The sequence below is a fragment of the Siniperca chuatsi genome, linkage group LG3, assembly GCF_020085105.1.
Source record: "Siniperca chuatsi isolate FFG_IHB_CAS linkage group LG3, ASM2008510v1, whole genome shotgun sequence".
In the NCBI taxonomy this organism is placed as follows: Eukaryota; Metazoa; Chordata; class Actinopteri; order Centrarchiformes; family Sinipercidae; genus Siniperca; species Siniperca chuatsi.
The window spans coordinates 23,701,858-23,722,628 of NC_058044.1; the positions used below are offsets into that span (position 1 = coordinate 23,701,858).

The 20,771-nt window shown below is 38.5% G+C and overlaps 1 protein-coding gene, 1 long non-coding RNA gene and 1 pseudogene across 8 annotated transcripts; 2 read left to right on the top strand and 1 right to left on the bottom strand.

Annotated features, from left to right (window-relative positions):
• The first annotated feature begins 1,928 nt into the window (after nucleotides 1-1,928).
• On the top strand, nucleotides 1,929-6,178 carry LOC122873407 (polymeric immunoglobulin receptor-like). Of its 2 annotated transcripts, none has more exons than XM_044190060.1 (7): nucleotides 1,929-2,080; nucleotides 2,384-2,710; nucleotides 3,014-3,334; nucleotides 3,546-3,869; nucleotides 4,984-5,088; nucleotides 5,196-5,266; nucleotides 6,001-6,178. In XM_044190060.1, the coding sequence occupies exons 1-7, from the start codon at nucleotides 2,044-2,046 to the stop codon at nucleotides 6,169-6,171; spliced, it is 1,356 nt and encodes a 451-aa protein (XP_044045995.1). In that variant the 5' UTR covers nucleotides 1,929-2,043; the 3' UTR covers nucleotides 6,172-6,178. The 2 variants fall into 2 exon arrangements, with proteins under 2 accessions (XP_044045995.1, XP_044045996.1); XM_044190061.1 differs by having other exon boundaries at nucleotides 1,930-2,080; nucleotides 3,570-3,869.
• A 587-nt stretch (nucleotides 6,179-6,765) lies between these two features.
• On the bottom strand, nucleotides 6,766-16,879 carry LOC122873408. 6 transcript variants are annotated; one of them, XR_006377444.1, is made up of 3 exons: nucleotides 16,665-16,879; nucleotides 7,216-7,676; nucleotides 6,766-7,110 (listed from the first exon to the last, which is right to left on the bottom strand). It is a non-coding gene; the product is annotated as an uncharacterized LOC122873408 (long non-coding RNA). The 6 variants fall into 6 exon arrangements; XR_006377442.1 differs by having other exon boundaries at nucleotides 7,216-7,763; XR_006377443.1 differs by lacking the exon at nucleotides 16,665-16,879 and adding an exon at nucleotides 7,764-7,855.
• On the top strand, nucleotides 7,016-14,521 carry LOC122873406 (annotated as a pseudogene).
• Nucleotides 16,880-20,771: the final 3,892 nt, after the last annotated feature.

Sequence of the window (20,771 nt, forward strand, 5' to 3'; positions counted from 1 at the left end):
TGATCAGGATTTGTCCTTTAACTCCCACATAAAACAAACTTCAAAGGCTGCCTTTTTTCACCCACATAACATTGCATTATTACCCCTCTAGAACAGTGCGCTCACTGACTTCAGCTATCCATCTCCTCTCCTGTGGAATCAGGTCCCAGTAGGCTTAAGACTTTCCTCTTTGATAAAGCTTGTAGTTAGGGCTGGCTCAGGTGAGTCCTGAACCATCCCTTAGTTATGCTGCTATAGGCCTAGACTGCCGGGAGACTTCCCATGATGCATCTCTCTCATCTCTCCTCCTCTCTCCTCCTCTCCATCTCCATCTGTACGCATTCTTATCCCATTAATGCATGTTACTAAATCAACATCTTCTCTCTCCCGTGGTTTTGTGCTTTCTCGTCTCTCTTCCCTCTCCTGCAGAGACTGGATGTATGATTGCGGGCCACCCATGTTCCTGCTCAACACCTGCTAATACAGATATCATTATTAGTCTTATTACTATTATTAGCATGATTATTCTTATCATTATAATTACTATTATTATTTTATTAATATTAATATTACCACTACCATTACATTATTATTATTTTTTAATTCTGTGTGGAATTTGCATTGTGCTACTGTATGCTCTCTCATTCTCTCTCTCCCTGTCTCTAGGAAATGTGCAATGAGATAACTTCTGTTTATGAATTGGCGCTATATATAAATAAAATTGAATTGAATTACTTAAAATATGAAAAATATGAAACAGGAATGATTTGATAACTTTTTAATCAATAGTTTTGTTAATTGTATCATTATTTAAATTGAATTAATCATTTTAGAACTTGTATTATTTCTGAAACAGACTATTGTTCTGTTATCATACTTGAGTTTTCGCACTACTACTGAGAGTGAGAGTATTGACAGGTTGCTTGTAGTTAATACTAATAAATCTGTCTTGCGTAGACTTGGTGTAACATAATGTTTCCACAGGGTGGAAAATAACAATTACAAGTTGTTAATACTGAGTATGTTTTTCATGTAGGCTACTTTTACTTTTTGAGTACCTTCTGAAAATGTATTACCCATCTTGGAAAGACACACAGTAGACAATACTATTATGAAAAAATAAGCATGATTTCCCATTCACATTTATTTGAACCTGTGTTATTTGATTAATCTAAAATAACTTTTTTTCAAAAACTATGATCACCACTTCTTTGTGTATTGTAATTCAGACATATTCATGAAGCAGGAGTTTCAAGCACTGTGAAAATTCTTTCAAACAAGACAAAATATTGAATTATTTAAGCACAGGGCAGATTTCATATTATGATTAATATCAGATGAGGATAAAAGTTAATTTACTGTTCAGTTGCATTCAGGAACCATGTACCTGTCAGTATTTTTAGGAATACTAAGTTGGATAGAGTGCCCCTTTGTGGTGGCAATGTGAACACTTGATGATTAAACTTCTATAGCAAATCTACCAACTATAAACTAAAAGAAACAGTTTGTACTTAAGAGCCTACAAAGATGCAGAAATATGTATCCATACCCATCTGATTCGAGTGAAGGTGAGTTTGTTTTCTTTGGATCTGTTTCACTGACAGATAAATCACATACTTTTCCTCTTTTACAGATTTAGAGCAAAGTATTATATTAGTATCATGTGTATAGCCTATTTTAGCACCGAATGCCACACAATGCATAACTCTAAATCAGCAATGCTGCACTGTATGTTATGTTTGTTTTTAATGTATTTTTGTTTAATTTTCTCCTGTATTGCTACTTGTACTACTCTACGTGCCTCTGCAATTGCCACTCGGGTAAAACTAAAGTGATTTGAATTGAAATTAATTGAAGTCAGTAATTACAAAGTTTAATATAAAATGAATCTGTAAAATGATGTAACTTTGTGATAGTTTAAGGTTGATAGAATAACCGTAACCCTAAATGCGGAAGTGAGAGGGTTCAACTGTTGTATTGCATGCTGTCACATATTGTGGGTGTGACATTTTAATATTAGCCACACTTGTTTTGTAGTTTCCGTTTCTATGAAATAGAACGAAGATGTGGAGCCTTCAAAGCCAGCTGTTCACCCTGTGCAGTAAGTTTCTTAGCTGAAACTAAATATATCTGTTTTAATGTGAATACAATATGGCAGAATACTACGCCTTGATATTGGTCTTGGGCATTTCATTATACAGCTGTAGCACAGCATTTATGTCTACATAAGGTAAAAAATGACGTCATAGACATCACAGCAGATTCAAATGTACATACTGTATATGTTCAGTGACAAACTGATGAAGAAGCTGCATTAACCTAAAATTAGGTAAAAATGAGAAGTTGTAATGCCGGCCCGTTTTCAGGTGGGGTTTTTACATTTCATGTTGTCTTTTCTTTGCAGTTGCTCTGAGCTGTGTGACGAGTGCAGCAGGGTTGATCCATGTGTCTGGATATGAAGGGAGAGAAGTTAATGTCTCTTGTGGATATGGAGAGGGTTATGAATCTTATGAGAAGTACCTGTGCAAGAACGACTGTGGCAATGATGATGTTCTTATTACGACGACAGAAACAAAGAAGAACAAATACTCCATCTATGATGACAAAAAGAAACGGGTCTTCACCACGACCATCTCTGATCTGAGTCTTAAGGATGCTGGGAAATACTGGTGTGGGGTGACCAGGAATGGAAAGGATATCTACACTGAAGTAAAGCTGGAAGTAGTACAAGGTGAGTAAATAAATAAATAAATGAACCCCAATGCTGAATTTCCACATTGTCAAGTCAAATTTATTTTGTCATTATGCATCTGTAACAATAATCCAGTAGTGATACAACACCGAGGAGGGTCGTTCTGCCTGCATACGTTTGATGCTTTCACTATATTTAGCTAACAATGCTTCTTTTTTTACTTAAGTCAAATTTTAAAATCCAACACTTTTACATTGTGATATTGCTTCTTTTAAGTAAAGAGTCTGAATCCTTATATCTGTGCTTGTAACGGTCTCTGATGTTCTTTAATTTTCCCGGCAGACAGCTGCTGTGACCGATCCACCAAAGTCCAAAGTCATGAGACAGGTTCAGTGTCCATCAGTTGTCCATATGACTCTAAGTACCAGAACAACCTGAAGTACATCTGCAGAGGAAACCAGCCCTCCACATGTCTGCAGCAGGCAACAATCACCTCTGACAGGAAACGAAACGGAGAGCTCAGACTCGATGATGACAACGAGTCGAGTAAATTCACAGTGACCATCACCGGTTTGACCCAAAAGGATTCTGGGTTGTATCTTTGTGGTGTCCATAGAAGCACCGGCCTGGATGTTTTCTCTGCTGTCGAACTAGAAGTCAAAGGTGAGAGATCATACCTCATCATATTGCAGTGAAGCATTACTTTTCACAGTAAGCAAATCAGCCAGAAAACTATTTTCTGTAAAATAGATTTGGAGAAAAATGACTGAAGGCTTCTGAATCAAACACTTGTGTAATTTGTCAAAATATATTAAACATTTAAAGGAAAGCACATCCATTTCTAATCTGACCTGAGTGCTGGCCGATGTGTCAGCTCAAACCTCCTTGTGTTTCACAGAGTGGTGCTGTGTGAAGTCAAAACAACTGAGCGGCATTGTGGGACGTCCGTTTACTATGCTGTGTCCCTATCCACCACAACATGGAGATAACAGGAAGTTCCTCTGTAAGGGAGACCACCGCAACAACTGTACAGACGTGGTGACGAGTCAAAGCAGGTTCACACTGCAAGATGATGTTCCTTCCAGCTCTATCTGGGTCACGATCACAGAGCTGAAAGCAGGTGATGCTGCGACATACTGGTGTGGTTCAGACTCACAGTGGAGTGTTGGCAACTACACCAAGATTCAGCTGTCAGTGGGTAAGATTATGAAAAGAGCAACAGACGGAGAATACAGCTCAGTATATGACAGTAAAAGTGAATATTGCTGTAAGTTATACCCAGGTTTGATCCCTGCTGTATGAACTTTGTGTAAAACAAAGGACTTGATGAAAAGGCAAGGGAACCCCTAGAGTTATTACATTTCATCATGCAGGGGAAACCAATGTTTGCACAAAATTGCATAGTAATTCATCCAACAGTTGTTGAGACATTTCATGACGCGCACAGGATACGCGAACATGGCCAATTTATTTCAGAGTTTCAGACCAGGGGTGCGTTGAGTCCCGACAAAATGTAAGAAAACGTTTATTTAAATTGGAAACTTTCGAGTTAAGCAAGCGCACTGCACAGCCTTTAATATGGTAGGGTTTATAGACACTTTGCTGTTGATTGGGTAACACCACTGACACACCCACCAAACAAGAGAAATGTACATCAAAGCCCTTTGCACACCGTTTTAAGAAAACATGTCGTTCAACCCGGAAACCGGAACACTGTTTTCAGATTGAACGTGCCCCAGAGCTGCTAGACAACGCTGCGAGAAATCACGTGACTTGCAAGCTCGCACCTGTGTGGGCAGATCTCTGAAAAGTGCGTGTTGTAAACTCAGGTCTGAAAGAACAGTCTGCAACACAAGTGAAAATGTACATCTGCAACAGTTTCAAAATAAAGATTCGCCCTTTCGAAACTCAAGTTTCAACGTTTCAAATCTTTCCCCCCCTCCCAACATATGTGGACCAGTTTTCAGATCACCATTTACAAGATTTCAGACCTGGGAAAAAAAACTAATACACTCGGACAACTTTGAAACTCTGAAAGTGTGTTAGAGCAACACAAATAGTGCTGCAGTTGTGAAGAAGGAAAACTCCAATACAAAATAACATTTGCAGAGATTTAAAAAAATTAATTCAGCCTAACAAAACATTAAGCGAGCATTAAAAACGTTTCAATCTTGCAAAACCTTTTTTTATTCGATTTGAAGCTTTCAAACACTGAGTTTCAACCTTTTTATATGAGAGAAATGTGATGAGTGTGCTGCTGATGTGCGTTCTCAGGAAGTGTATTTTTACTCTGTTCTGTTTTTCTCTCCTAGATGCAGCGCTCTTTCACCCTGTAGTTTTCATTGTGCTTGCTGTGCTGCTCATACTGATATTTGCCCTGGTCATGGTTTATAAATACAAATGTTACAAAGCACGAGGTATGTTTTACTTACATACAAATGCATGCAGAGAGCCATGCACACATACACACACGCATATGCACGCAAACAAACTGTGTAACCATTCCTTATGCTGTGTGTTTCAGGAGCTGGAGTCAGCATGAACATGAACAAAACCAAGGCAGCAGAAGCAGAGGAAGTGATCAGTGTTTCAGATGTAAGAAAACTAAACTCCAAAGCCTTGCTAGTGGACACAAGAGGCTGCAACGTTCAGTACAGTCCACGTTACAAACGTGTGGGATAGAACGACTTACTGATGATTTTACTATTAGTGGGGCGGATTATGTAAAGTTTGTTTTTAGGATGGTCAAAATTTCAATTTGTCCAATACTTATGACCAAATATTTGTAAAACTATTGAGATTCCCATCAGCCTCAGCTGTACTTTGTGCTTAGTGCTAATTAGTGAATGTTAGCTTGCTAATATGCTAACCCAAGATTGTCAATATGGTAAACATTGTACCTGCTAAACATCAGCATGTTAGTATGTTATTATGAGCATGTTAGCATGCTGACGTTAGCATTTAGCTCAAAGCAGCGCTGCCCCTAAGTATAGCTCATATATTTATATACAGTCTATGGTATATAGCCTCACAGAGCTGCCATCACGAGTGTAGACTCTTACTCTTGTTACCTGACAGTGGTGCTAGATGAAAGGTCTGGGGTCACCAAACTTATCAGTAATCATTTTCCTTTGCCAGTGAATGCTTACACCAAATTCCACAGCACTCTGACCTGTGAATAGAAAGATGTCTTGCTCCAGACCAAAGAACTGAGCAAATGAAATGGCCAACTAACTGACGATTAGGCCATTTTTAGGCTCTGTTGCTAGTGTGGCATCTCATCTGTGTAACGTCGCCCTCTGATTTGTTCATTTTGTTGACTCTTTTAGATTTATGAAAATCAAGACGTTGTAGCTTGCTCAAAGCAGGGGACCTCCAAAGCGCAGAGCACCTGTAACCACTATGATGATGCAGGTGAAGACCAGTCTGTGTACCAAAACTTCGACATAACAGAGGAAATCTACTGTAATCAAGCGTACACTACAGCCAATAAGAGATGAACAGCATGCTCATCTGTGATCAAACCTTGCATATTTGGGTCACGTGTTCGTATTATTTCCCTGTTTGTATTGTCTCAATTAACAGTTGACCAACACATATTCACACCACTGTGGTCCAACCTTTTCATTGTCTGACTGAAGACAACAGTAATACGATTATTTGTACAGATTTGTTTAATATTTACCATCAGATATATTTAGTACTTATATTCATTGCTTTAATTTTGATTTTACAAATGTGCTTTTGTCTTTACATTCATTATGATTGCTTATTGTTAATATAACAAACTGTTTAACACACCTGCACTCCTAAGAAATTGTAACCATTTCAGCTCAATACCTCAAATGTAAGTTATCTACAAGTACACATACCTTTAGTAAATGTGAATAAACGAACAAAACCAAGAAAAGCCCGTCTTTACAGACCATAGTCTTAATTGGAACAGTTCATCAGTATTGTTTTTTTGCACTATATAAATGATATAAAAACAATATCGCCACATTGTCAGTGACTGTCAGTTCCAGACATTTGATGAATTTGTCGTAAGCAGTCTATTTTCAGGACCCAAATGCATGAACTCACGGAAACAGAGCTGGATTAATAGGCCTAGGACGGTTTTTATTGTGCATATTATTGCAAGTGTGAATGAATGCTAGATCCGGAGTCACCCGTGGACTCCCTGAGGATCCGACTGAACCGAGTCGGAGGCGTGACTAACGACACTCCGGACGGAGACTAGGCGAGCTGGCTCCGGACTGGCGAGCGGAACGGGAAGGCTGAGCCGACCAGGCGGAGGATCACTGAAGCCGGGCGAGGGGTGTGAATAGCCAGTAGTGTCCGGAGGCGAAGATCGGCCGGATGGCGAAAGTGGCGTGGTAGTTGAGGTCCGGATGATCCGACGGGCAAACTGAGGCGGTGATCACTGGCAGAGCGAGAGTCTGTAACAACGAGACAAGACAAACGGAGTTATTACCGAGGCAAGAAACAAAACCGAAACTTCACTTCTCTTAAGTGCAGCGGGAGCCGTTACGTAAGACTCGTACGGATGTACTAGGGACGATCTGGCATCGGTGGTGTGAAGGTGCCTGGTATATGAACCGTGCCGATCAGCGATGATTGAAGACAGGTGTGCCGGTAATCAGTCGCAGACGGGAGATCAGGAAGCCAGCCCAGAGCACAGACACACACCCCCACACACACACACACCAGGACAGACAGAGGACAGCTAGAACACACGAGGAGAGACAGGTACACAGAAGCATACAAGGACCGGGGGGGCTCTGTGGCCCACCATGACAGAATTGAAATAAACATTGATTCATCTTATAAATTAGAGCATGACAATATATTCCAGTAATATTCAGATGATATTCACACTCACTGGTCCTGCATGGTGGCTGAGCTGGGGTGGTGCTGTGTATCTGGGCTCATGTTATTGTATCTCCCACTGTGGTCATCAAAGTTGTAGTCCGACTCTAACGTCTGCTTGGCCTCTCTGTTCATGCTGACACACACACAGTTCAAAGGATTATCATTCAGTCTTCTGAAGTGGTGCGATTAATAATGACTGACTGACTGACTGACTGACAACCTGAGCTGTAGTTCTCTCCAGAAGAGCCTGGACGCTCCTGATCAAGTCCACTTCCTCAAAACACACAGTCACACTTCTGGTTAAAGTGTGTGTCACAGTTATCCCTCTGCTGGTGCTGTGCTGCTGTTACACTGAATACGGTATTAGACACTTGATCCTACAGATGGAAAAAATCAATAAGCAATTTCCCAGATTCCATAGCCCATTAATAACTATTGATCAGTCCATAAATATTGTTGACCTCATATGTATTAATTGAAAATTATTCTGGGAAAATATTTGTTTTATTTATTTTCCTATTTTTTAAGTGGTTTTATTCAGTCAGAAGATGGAGCACACCAAATAATAACGTATAGTCATATTAGTACGAACAAATGCAAATTGTTATATAGAGGATAATTTATTTGAAGCAGTTAGGTTTCACTTGCCTTTATGAGCATTTTTGACCTGTGACTGCCTTTGCCAGTAAGATGTCGACTTACACAAACTGTTCTTCCTTTGAGATAAATGTTTGCATGAAGTTTTGAAACTAGTCCTATGTTTAATACATGTTGGTAACAATGTTTAAAAGAAGTTGAAAACTACCCCAGGAGATATGAATTGTAAAATATATACATTATATTTTGAAAAAAAAATCACATAATTATTTTATTTATGACCCAATTTCTTGATACATTTTCTATGTAATTGTCCATTGAAAGGCTGAATAACATGTGCCACACTTGTAGGCTACTTTTACTTTTTGAATACTTTCTGAAATCGATATCTGAAGACAGGTATATTTATTTGAAGCAATCATTTAGATAGTGATTCTGAAGCTTTCACAAATAGATTCATTAATATAATGATTACACGTCGATAAAACCTGCTGGTTTGAATGAGGAACGAGAGGAACGAGAGATTTCAACATTTGCCAAGTTGTTGAAATGTGGGTGCAAAATTAACCCACATATTCTCAACATTTTATACACTGCTGTTTGTGTGAAACAAACACTTCATTCATTCACAAGGTGGTGAATGTATGAAGTGTGGCGGTGAATGAACTAAACTAAAAGAAACGGTTTGTACTTCAGAGCCTACAAGGATGCAGAAATAGGAATCCATGCCCATCTGATTTGAGTAAAGTGATTTTGAATTTAAATGAAATGAAGTCAGTCATTACAAAGTTTAACAAAATGAATCTGTAAAATGATGTAACTTTGTGATAGTTTAAGGTTGATAAAATAACCGTAACCCTAAATGTGGAAGTGAGAGGGTTCAACTGTTGTATTGCATGCTGTCACATATTGTGGGTGTGACATTTTAATATTAGCCACACTTGTTTTGTAGTTTCCGTTTCTATGAAATAGAACGAAGATGTGGAGCCTTCAAAGCCAGCTGTTCACCCTGTGCAGTAAGTTTCTTAGCTGAAACTAAATATATCTGTTTTAATGTGAATACAATATGGCAGAATACTACGCCTTGATATTGGTCTTGGGCATTTCATTATACAGCTGTAACACAGCATTTATGTCTACATAAGGTAAAAAATGACGTCATAGACATCACAGCAGATTCAAATGTACATACTGTATATGTTCAGTGACAAACTGATGAAGAAGCTGCATTAACCTAAAATTAGGTAAAATGAGAAGTTGTAATGCCGGCCCGTTTTCAGGTGGGGTTTTTACATTTCATGTTGTCTTTTCTTTGCAGTTGCTCTGAGCTGTGTGACGAGTGCAGCAGGGTTGATCCATGTGTCTGGATATGAAGGGAGAGAAGTTAATGTCTCTTGTGGATATGGAGAGGGTTATGAATCTTATGAGAAGTACCTGTGCAAGAACGACTGTGGCAATGATGATGTTCTTATTACGACGACAGAAACAAAGAAGAACAAATACTCCATCTATGATGACAAAAGAAACGGGTCTTCACTACGACCATCTCTGATCTGAGTCTTAAGGATGCTGGGAAATACTGGTGTGGGGTGACCAGGAATGGAAAGGATATCTACACTGAAGTAAAGCTGGAAGTAGTACAAGGTGAGTAAATAAATAAATAAATGAACCCCAATGCTGAATTTCCACATTGTCAAGTCAAATTTATTTTGTCATTATGCATCTGTAACAATAATCCAGTAGTGATACAACACCGTGGAGGATCGTTCTGCCTGCATACGTTTGATGCTTTCACTATATTTAGCTAACAATGCTTCTTTTTTTACTTAAGTCAAATTTTAAAATCCAACACTTTTACATTGTGATATTGCTTCTTTTAAGTAAAGAGTCTGAATCCTTATATCTGTGCTTGTAACGGTCTCTGATGTTCTTTAATTTTCCCGGCAGACAGCTGCTGTGACCGATCCACCAAAGTCCAAAGTCATGAGACAGGTTCAGTGTCCATCAGTTGTCCATATGACTCTAAGTACCAGAACAACCTGAAGTACATCTGCAGAGGAAACCAGCCCTCCACATGTCTGCAGCAGGCAACAATCACCTCTGACAGGAAACGAAACGGAGAGCTCAGACTCGATGATGACAACGAGTCGAGTAAATTCACAGTGACCATCACCGGTTTGACCCAAAAGGATTCTGGGTTGTATCTTTGTGGTGTCCATAGAAGCACCGGCCTGGATGTTTTCTCTGCTGTCGAACTAGAAGTCAAAGGTGAGAGATCATACCTCATCATATTGCAGTGAAGCATTACTTTTCACAGTAAGTAAATCAGCCAGAAAACTATTTTCTGTAAAATAGATTTGGAGAAAAATGACTGAAGGCTTCTGAATCAAACACTTGTGTAATTTGTCAAAATATATTAAACATTTAAAGGAAAGCACATCCATTTCTAATCTGACCTGAGTGCTGGCCGATGTGTCGGCTCAAACCTCCTTGTGTTTCACAGAGTGGTGCTGTGTGAAGTCAAAACAACTGAGCGGCATTGTGGGACGTCCAGTTACTATGCTGTGTCCCTATCCACCACAACATGGAGATAACAGGAAGTTCCTCTGTAAGGGAGACCACCGCAACAACTGTACAGACGTGGTGACGAGTCAAAGCAGATTCACACTGCAAGATGATGTTCCTTCCAGCTCTTTCTGGGTCACGATCACAGAGCTGAAAGCAGGTGATGCTGCGACATACTGGTGTGGTTCAGACTCACAGTGGAGTGTTGGCAACTACACCAAGATTCAGCTGTCAGTGGGTAAGATTATGAAAAGAGCAACAGACGGAGAATACAGCTCAGTATGTGACAGTAAAAGTGAATATTGCTGTAAGTTATACCCAGGTTTGATCCCTTCTGTATGAACTTTGTGTAAGGGCTTGGTGAAAAGGCAAGGGAACCCCTAGAGTTATTACATTTCATCCTGAGGGGGAAATCAATATTGGCACAAAATTGCATAGTAATCCATCCAACAGTTGTTGAGACATTTCATGACGCGCACAGGATACGCGAACAGGATCCACGGTTCTCTGTGCTGTCTGGCTGTCCCCCATCCTGTGCGTGTCAGCCATTGGCGGAGCAGTCTGTCAATCCCACCTAACCCGGTAAATACGATATGTGATTGGACTGCACTTCAGCAGAGAGCAAACAATTCTTGACCTGCTGGTGGTGCAAGATAAAGGGTCAGAGGCTCACCAAAATAATTAGGATTCATCCTCATGGGACCGTGAATGTCTGTACCAAATTTCATGTCAAACCATTCAATAGTTGTTGAGGTATTTCAGTCTGGACCAACTTGCAGTGTTGCCAGCTTGGCAACTTCGTCACTAGATTCAGTGGACGAGACTTTTCAGACCCTCTTAGCGACTTTATTTCTAAAAAGCGACTCGTTCAGACCATCAGGGAAAAGGCGAGAAATATATAAAAATATATTATGGTGTAATTCATTCCCATGCGTGCTGCAGCTCCTCTGCCAACAGTGTCTCCCTTCCTCTCCTCAGTGTGTGGCGTGTGGGGCAATGTCACTCTTTCTCTCCAGCTCTCTGGATTAGGATGTTATAGCTTGTGAATATGTAAATAATTTGTTTGTGCTTCTCTCTCACTCTTTCTCTCTGGATTAAGATGTTACTACAGGTTGTAAATATGTAAATAGTTTGTTTGATCTTGTACATATTTAATTGCTGTCCCCAGAGCTCCGCTGCTAGCATGGCTAAAGTGAAGAATATTTGCCAAGTATACTAACAAACCTTTTTTCTGACAGTCTTTCCACAGCAGACCAGCACTGCGATCTCTATCACCACTGTGGTGGAACCTGTCGGATCACAATCAACACACATCCCTGGCAAACATATCAAGGGCACGAGTGTGTGTGTGTGTGTGTGCACATGTGGTGAACCATCAGTTGTGTTAAAACATGCACTGACCATTAATGAAAAGGCAACAAGAAAAGACCAAATGTGTGAAACCACAGTTCTGATATTAGGTGTTACTTCTGCTGTTTTGGTTTTGAGATTGTGTCAAGAAAAATGTGATGAGTGTGCTGCTGATGTGCGTTCTCAGGAAGTGTATTTTTACTCTGTTCTGTTTTTCTCTCCTAGATGCAGCGCTCTTTCACCCTGTAGTTTTCATTGTGCTTGCTGTGCTGTTCATACTGATATTTGCCCTGGTCATGGTTTATAAATACAAATGTTACAAAGCACGAGGTATGTTTTACTTACATACAAATGCATGCAGAGAGCCATGCACACATACACACACGCATATGCACGCAAACAAACTGTGTAACCATTCCTTATGCTGTGTGTTTCAGGAGCTGGAGTCAGCATGAACATGAACAAAACCAAGGCAGCAGAAGCAGAGGAAGTGATCAGTGTTTCAGATGTAAGAAAACTAAACTCCAAAGCCTTGCTAGTGGACACAAGAGGCTGCAACGTTCAGTACAGTCCACGTTACAAACGTGTGGGATAGAACGACTTACTGATGATTTTACTATTAGTGGGGCGGATTATGTAAAGTTTGTTTTTAGGATGGCACTACTGGAAGGGAGTGGAATCATCAAAATCAAAAGGGTTTATACCCTTGAAACCATGAATGTGCTTAGAAATTTTCACTGCAGTCTGCCTATTAGACTATATTGTGTACTGTTTAGACATAATTGGTTTCATCTAGCGCCATCGTCAGGTCAAAATTTCAATTTGTCCAATACTTATGACCAAATATTTGTAAAACTATTGAGATTCCCATCAGCCTCACTGAGCAGCTTTGTGCTTAGTGCTAATTAGTAAATATTAACTTGCTAATATGCTAACCTAAGATTGTCAATATGGTAAACATTGTACCTGCTAAACATCAGCATGTTAGTATGTTATTATGAGCATGTTAGCATGCTGACGTTAGCATTTAGCTCAAAGCAGCGCTGTCCCTATGTATAGCTCATATAATTATATACAGTCTATGGTATATAGCCTCACAGAGCTGCCATCACGAGTGTAGACTCTTACTCTTGTTACCTGACAGTGGTGCTAGATGAAAGGTCTGGGGTCACCAAACTTATCAGTAATCATTTTCCTTTGCCAGTGAATGCTTACACCAAATTCCACAGCACTCTGACCTGTGAATAGAAAGATGTCTTGCTCCAGACCAAAGTACTGAGCAAATGAAATGGCCAACTAACTGACGATTAGGCCATTTTTAGGCTCTGTTGCTAGTGTGGCATCTCATCTGTGTAACGTCGCCTCTGATTTGTTCATTTTGTTGACTCTTTTAGATTTATGAAAATCAAGACGTTGTAGCTTGCTCAAAGCAGGGGACCTCCAAAGCGCAGAGCACCTGTAACCACTATGATGATGCAGGTGAAGACCAGTCTGTGTACCAAAACTTCGACATAACAGAGGAAATCTACTGTAATCAAGCGTACACTACAGCCAATAAGAGATGAACAGCATGCTCATCTGTGATCAAACCTTGCATATTTGGGTCACATGTTCGTATTATTTCCCTGTTTGTATTGTCTCAATTAACAGTTGACCAACACATATTCACACCACTGTGGTCCAACCTTTTCATTGTCTGACTGAAGACAACAGTAATATGATTATTTGTACAGATTTGTTTAATATTTACCATCAGATATATTTAGTACTTATATTCATTGCTTTAACTTTGATTTTACAAATGTGCTTTTGTCTTTACATTCATTATGATTGCTTATTGTTAATATAACAAACTGTTTAACACACCTGCACTCCTTGTAAGAAATTGTAACCATTTCAGCTCAATACCTCAAATGTAAGTTATCTACATGTACACATACCTTTAGTAAATGTGAATAAACAAACAAAACCAAGAAAAGCCCGTCTTTACAGACCATAGTCTTAATTGGAACAGCTCATCAGTATTGTTTTTTTGCACTATATAAATGAGATATAAAAACAATATCGCCACATTGTCAGTGACTGTCAGTTCCAGACATTTGATGAATTGAAATAAACAAGGGATTCATCTTATAAATTAGAGCATGACAATATATTCCAGTAGTATTCAGATGATATTCACACTCACTGGTCCTGCATGGTAAAAAATGACTGACTGACTGACAACCTGAGCTGTAGTTCTCTCCAGAAGAGCTCCTGATCAAGTCCACTTCCTACAACACACACAGTCACACTTCTTCTACCCATCCATTTGTTAAAATAAATGAATGCCCCACAAATATAATAACGGCATCAAAGTGTAGAAGGATTTGAAGGATTTTTAGCGATGTGATGTTCATTGGATACTCAAAGAAAATCTTTGTTGGTCTCCTGTAACTTTGGGAATAAAGCATATGGTAAAAGGTCCTTTAAGGCTCTGGGTTGGTGTTATGAAAGCTACCATAAAGATAACTGATCTCTCTCTGTGTAACTTAAAGCTGCTTTAATCAAATGAATCAATGTGTCAAATGAATCTCATGTGAGAGGTCGCTAGAAGTTACGAATCCTCAGAGAATTACCACCTCACTGCAGTTCCCCTCAGCTCATTGTTTAGTTATACAGCCCACAACTTTATATTTTGATTCACTCTCACTGTTTCCAGTGTCATTTCCACCACAGCAGGCAGCTGTTTTCAGTGAAAAAGCTCTACAAACCCACTTTACACTAGATGTCTAGCACCAAACGGCAGAGTTAGCGACTAGCTGGTAAACAAAGTGTAACATTTAGCAGCTAAAGGGACACATATTTCCTTCAGGAGTTGGTGGAGACCAAAAACAGAGCTAAAAGGAGAGTGATACTGCACTCACAGGGGACAGAAACATGAATCCATGTAAATGATAATGTTGCTCTGTATCTGCTGGATGCACAAGCAAGCAAACGTTTGCTAACAAGTTCACCGTATAACCTTAAAAGGTGATAATATATCAATGTTGTGTTTACAATTAGTTTCAGTTAATGCAGCTAAGTACCAGCACCTCAAAACTGAACTTGAGTAATGTGCCCAGTTACTTCCCACCCTTCTTTGGAATCTAGTTCGAATAATCATTGACATTTTCGGTGTTTCTGTCAGAAGAGCGAGATGTTTGATGGCATTCAGCAATACGAAAAGGTGCACTTAAAGAAGGCACTGGTTGCATTATGGGAAATGTAGGATCTAGCATTTTTGGCAGCCTGACTCATATTAGGGACTAAAATGGGGAATATCTCTGCCTCTTCTGCTTCAATTGTTACTGTTCTTTTAAAAAAAATCTGTCTCTTGACAGTCGCCTAACTTTATGGAAATGCAACTATAAATCGCTGGATTGCCCCTTAATTATAATTTAAGTTTCCACTGAAAATGAAAAGAGGTTAAATCAATTAAAAGTAGACAATAACTAAATATATAAAAACTGGATGTAGATTTTTGGACTGAATTTTCTTCAGCTCAACTCAAATAAAACTGAAATCCTTGTTATTGGGCCCCTACACATCACTAAACAAATACTGCCATCTACTGGTAACCTGTCACAACATATCAAGCCTGTTGCAAGAAATCTTGGTGTCCTGTTTGATAACAATTTATGTTTTGAGCAACATATCACTAAGCTTGTCCAGTCATGTTTCTATCACCTCAGAAACATTGCAAAAATACAATCTATTTTAAATCTTAGTGATGCAGAAACTGTTGTACATGCTTTTATCTCCTCACGCCTTGATTATTGTAACAGCCTGTTCATTTGTCTTAACCAAAAAACTTTGACACGACTGCAGACTGTACAAAACTCAGCTGCTAGGCTGTTAACCAGGACCAAGAAGTACGACCACATAACACCTGTTTTAGCCTCTTTACATTGGCTCCTTGTTGGTTTTAGGATTGATTTTAAGATCTTGTTGATTACTTTTAAGGCTCTTCATGACCTGGCCCCAGATTATATTTTAGACCTTGTAATCCCTTATGAACCTTCACGTAGTTTGAGATCTTAGGGCAGGGGTCTCCTGTCTGTTCCTGAGTCCAGGATGAAAACTAAGGGGGACAGAGCTTCTGCTATCAGGGCACAGAGGCTCTGGAACAACTTGCCTGAAGAAATTAGGTTGTCTGAGTCAGTGTCTTCATTCTCTTCTCAAAACACCTTTTTATATGAAAGCATATCCTGATTTTACCTGAACTGGCTGTTTATTTTATTGCTTTTGTGTATTTTATGTATTTTATGTATTTTATTTCTTTCATCATTCATTGTGGTATTTTATTTCTCTTGTTGTGAAGCACTTTGTACTTTGTTTTCATAAGTGCTCTATAAATAAAGTTTTATTATAATTATTATTATTAAAAGCCCGTCTTTACAGACCATAGTCTTAATTGGAACAGCTCATCAGTATTGTTTTTTGCACTATATAAATGGGAAAGAAAAACAATATCGCCACATTGTCAGTGACTGTCAGTTCCAGACATTTGTTGAATGGAAATAAACAATGATTCATCTTATAAATTAGAGCATGACAATTTATTCCAAATGACTGACTGACTGACAACCTGAGCTGTAGTTCTCTCCAGAAGAGCCTGGACGCTCCTGATCAAGTCCACTTCCCTCAAAACACACAGTCACACTTCTGGTTAAAGTGTGTGTCACAGTTATCCCTCTGCTGGTGCTGTGCTGCTGTTACACTGAATACGGTATTAGACACTTGATCCTACAGATGGAAAAAATCAATAAGGAATATCCCAGATTCCATAGCCCATTAATAACTATTGATCAGTCCATAAATATTGTTGACCTCATATGTATTAATTGAAAATTATTCTGGGAAAATATTTGTTTTATTAATTTTCCTATTTTTTAAGTGGTTTTATTCAGTCAGAAGATGGAGCACACCAAATAATAACGTATAGTCATATTAGTACGAACAAATGCAAATTGTTATATAGAGGATAAATTATTTGAAGCAGTTAGGTTTCACTTGCCTTTATGAGCATTTTTGACCTGTGACTGCCTTTGCCAGTAAGATGTCGACTTACACAAACTGTTCTTCCTTTGAGATAAATGTTTGCATGAAGTTTTGAAACTAGTCCTATGTTTAATACATGTTGGTAACAATGTTTAAAAGAAGTTGAAAACTACCCCAGGAGATATGAATTGTAAAAGTCACATAATTATTTTATTTATGACCCAATTTCTTGATACATTTTCTATGTAATTGTCCATTGAAAGGCTGAATAACATGTGCCACACTTGTAGGCTACTTTTACTTTTTGAATACTTTCTGAAATCGATATCTGAAGACAGGTATATTTATTTGAAGCAATCATTTAGATAGTGATTCTGAAGCTTTCACAAATAGATTCATTAATATAATGATTATACATCGATAAAACCTGCTGGTTTGAATGAGGAACGAGAGATTTCAACATTTGCCAAGTTTGTTGACATATTGTGGGTGCAAAATTTACCCACATATTCTCAACATTTTATATCACCTTTGAACTAGAAGTCAAAGGTGAGAGATCATACCTCATCATATTGCAGTGAAGCATTACTTTTCACAGTAAGCAAATCAGCCAGAAAACTATTTTCTGTAAAATAGATTTGGAGAAAAATGACTGAAGGCTTCTGAATCAAACACTTGTGTAATTTGTCAAAATATATTAAACATTTAAAGGAAAGCACATCCATTTCTAATCTGACCTGAGTGCTGGCCGATGTGTCGGCTCAAACCTCCTTGTGTTTCACAGAGTGGTGCTGTGTGAAGTCAAAACAACTGAGCGGCATTGTGGGACGTCCAGTTACTATGCTGTGTCCCTATCCACCACAACATGGAGATAACAGGAAGTTCCTCTGTAAGGGAGACCACCGCAACAACTGTACAGACATGGTGACGAGTCAAAGCAGGTTCACACTGCAAGATGATGTTCCTTCCAGCTCTTTCTGGGTCACGATCACAGAGCTGAAAGCAGGTGATGCTGCGACATACTGGTGTGGTTCAGACTCACAGTGGAGTGTTGGCAACTACACCAAGATTCAGCTGTCAGTGGGTAAGATTATGAAAAGAGCAACAGAGATACAATGCAGCAGAATATATTTTAAATTACAACAGTCCTAAGAATCTTGTTCTCTGCCAGGCTTTTCACAGCAGCCCAGCACTGTGACCCCTAACATCACTGTTGAATCCGTTGGATCACAATCAACACATATCTCTGCCAAACATGTCAAAGGTATATGTGTGTATGTCCCCATGTGGTGAACCATCATCTTACTTAACATGAGTGTAAGGAGTGTGCTGCTGTGTGTGATTTCAGGAAGTGTGCTTCACTCTGTTCTGTATTTTTCAGATGTGACACACATTAATACAGTGGTTTTCATTGTGCCTGCTGTACTGCTGATACTGGCATCTGGCGTGGTCATACTTCATAAATACAAGACTGATGAATCAGGAGAAATGATGGATGTGACTACTGTAAGAAAACATGACTAAAACAAATCTCACTAGTGGCTCCAAGAGGCGACAATGTTTATTACACTTCAAAATAGAAACGTATGGCACACAATGAAGAACATACTGCTTATTCTGCTATTCCTAGAGACATTGTGGGGAAAGACAAAGGCACACAATTACTTCAGGGGTCTTGTAGCTTCAGTCTTATTGTTGACCACATTTGCAACAGGTCATTTTAAAAGAGTGCATAAGCTCATGTGCTACAGTTTGTTGCAGTCTTTAACACCAAAATGCTTCAAGAGAAAAAATAATGAAAACAAAATACGGCTGTGGGCTATGACTATCGACATAAAACATCAAATAAAACCTGTTAGATACAGATTTAACAACCACAAACCCACAAAATTACCCGGGGAACGTACAACGTAGAATTATAAAGTACACTAACTCTCCACGTTTCACCAGACCCACAAGGAACTTCCTGGAGATTGCAATACTCAACACAATTCATTTACCTTCAAAAAGAGTTAAAATTATTGTAAAACCTGTACCATTTCTCGAAAAACAAAGTGAAATACCACGGTGTGGCTTAATGCACGCTAACATTACCATGCAATTGAGTACACAGTGGTCGACGACTGGCGCCCAAAATTTCAGGACATGAATTCCAGTAGTGCCTAAATCAGACCATCTTGTTAAAATATTGACCGATGAGTTCCTTTATGTGTCTGTACGGGAATATTTTACAAGATATGCGTGTATTTACTACAATACACAATACATTTCTACCAATAGATTTTTGATATTCTTCAGGCACAAGTAAAACATTTTTTGGTCTGATAGTGATGCTAAATGAAAAGTCAACGGGACACCAGAACCTTCCTATGAGACCAGGACAGGATGTTAAGATGTCTTGGTCTGGACTAAAGTGTTGACCAATTGATTGACATCACCATCTTTATGCTCTGCAGCAGCAAAAATAACTACAGTTATCATTGTTATTATTATTATTATTATTATTATTATTATTATTGTACAATTAGCACTCAGTAGCCAAATGTGACAGATAACTGGTGCCTCTCTTAAGTGTATGTGCCTATTTATTTATTTGTCTATTGTTTTGTTTTGTTTTTTTTTAGATTTATGAAATTCAAGATGTAGCATGCTCTGAAATTAAAGTACAACCCTACTGGAGGATGTTACTGCCACACAGGGTGGAAAATAACAATTACAAGTTGTTAATACTGAGTATGTTTTTCATGTAGGCTACTTTTACTTTTTGAGTACCTTCTGAAAATGTATTACCCATCTTGGAAAGACACACAGTAGACAATACTATTATGAAAAAATAAGCATGATTTCCCATTCACATTTATTTGAACCTGTGTTATTTGATTAATCTAAAATAACTTTTTTTCAAAAACTATGATCACCACTTCTTTGTGTATTGTAATTCAGACATATTCATGAAGCAGGAGTTTCAAGCACTGTGAAAATTCTTTCAAACAAGACAAAATATTGAATTATTTAAGCACAGGGCAGATTTCATATTATGATTAATATCAGATGAGGATAAAAGTTAATTTACTGTTCAGTTGCATTCAGGAACCATGTACCTGTCAGTATTTTTAGGAATACTAAGTTGGATAGAGTGCCCCTTTGTGGTGGCAATGTGAACACTTGATGATTAAACTTCTATAGCAAATCTACCAACTATAAACTAAAAGAAACAGTTTGTACTTAAGAGCCTACAAAGATGCAGAAATATGTATCCATACCCATCTGATTCGAGTGAAGGTGAGTTTGTTTTCTTTGGATCTGTTTCACTGACAGATAAATCACATACTTTTCCTCTTTTACAGATTTAGAGCAAAGTATTATATTAGTATCATGTGTATAGCCTATTTTAGCACCGAATGCCACACAATGCATAACTCTAAATCAGCAATGCTGCACTGTATGTTATGTTTGTTTTTAATGTATTTTTGTTTAATTTTCTCCTGTGTTGTTACTTGTATTACTCTACGTGCCTCTGCAATTCGGGGAAAACTAAAGTGATTTGAAGTGAAATGAAATGAAGTCAGTCATTACAAAGTTTAACAAAATTAATCTGTAAAATGATATAACTTTGTGATAGTTTAAGGTTGAGAAAATAATCATAACCCTAAATGCGGAAGTGAGAGGGTTCAACTGTTGTATTGCATGCTAT

What these genes read in the sequence shown, in the direction of transcription:
- LOC122873407 (XM_044190060.1), top strand. Translation starts at nt 2,044, where the DNA reads ATGTGGAGCCTTCAAAGCCAGCTGTTCACCCTGTGCA. An exon ending in CCAGCTGTTCACCCTGTGCA is followed by an intron (nt 2,081 to 2,383) that starts GTAAGTTTCTTA and finishes TTTTCTTTGCAG; the next exon opens with TTGCTCTGAGCTGTGTGACG. An exon ending in AAAGCTGGAAGTAGTACAAG is followed by an intron (nt 2,711 to 3,013) that starts GTGAGTAAATAA and finishes TTTTCCCGGCAG; the next exon opens with ACAGCTGCTGTGACCGATCC.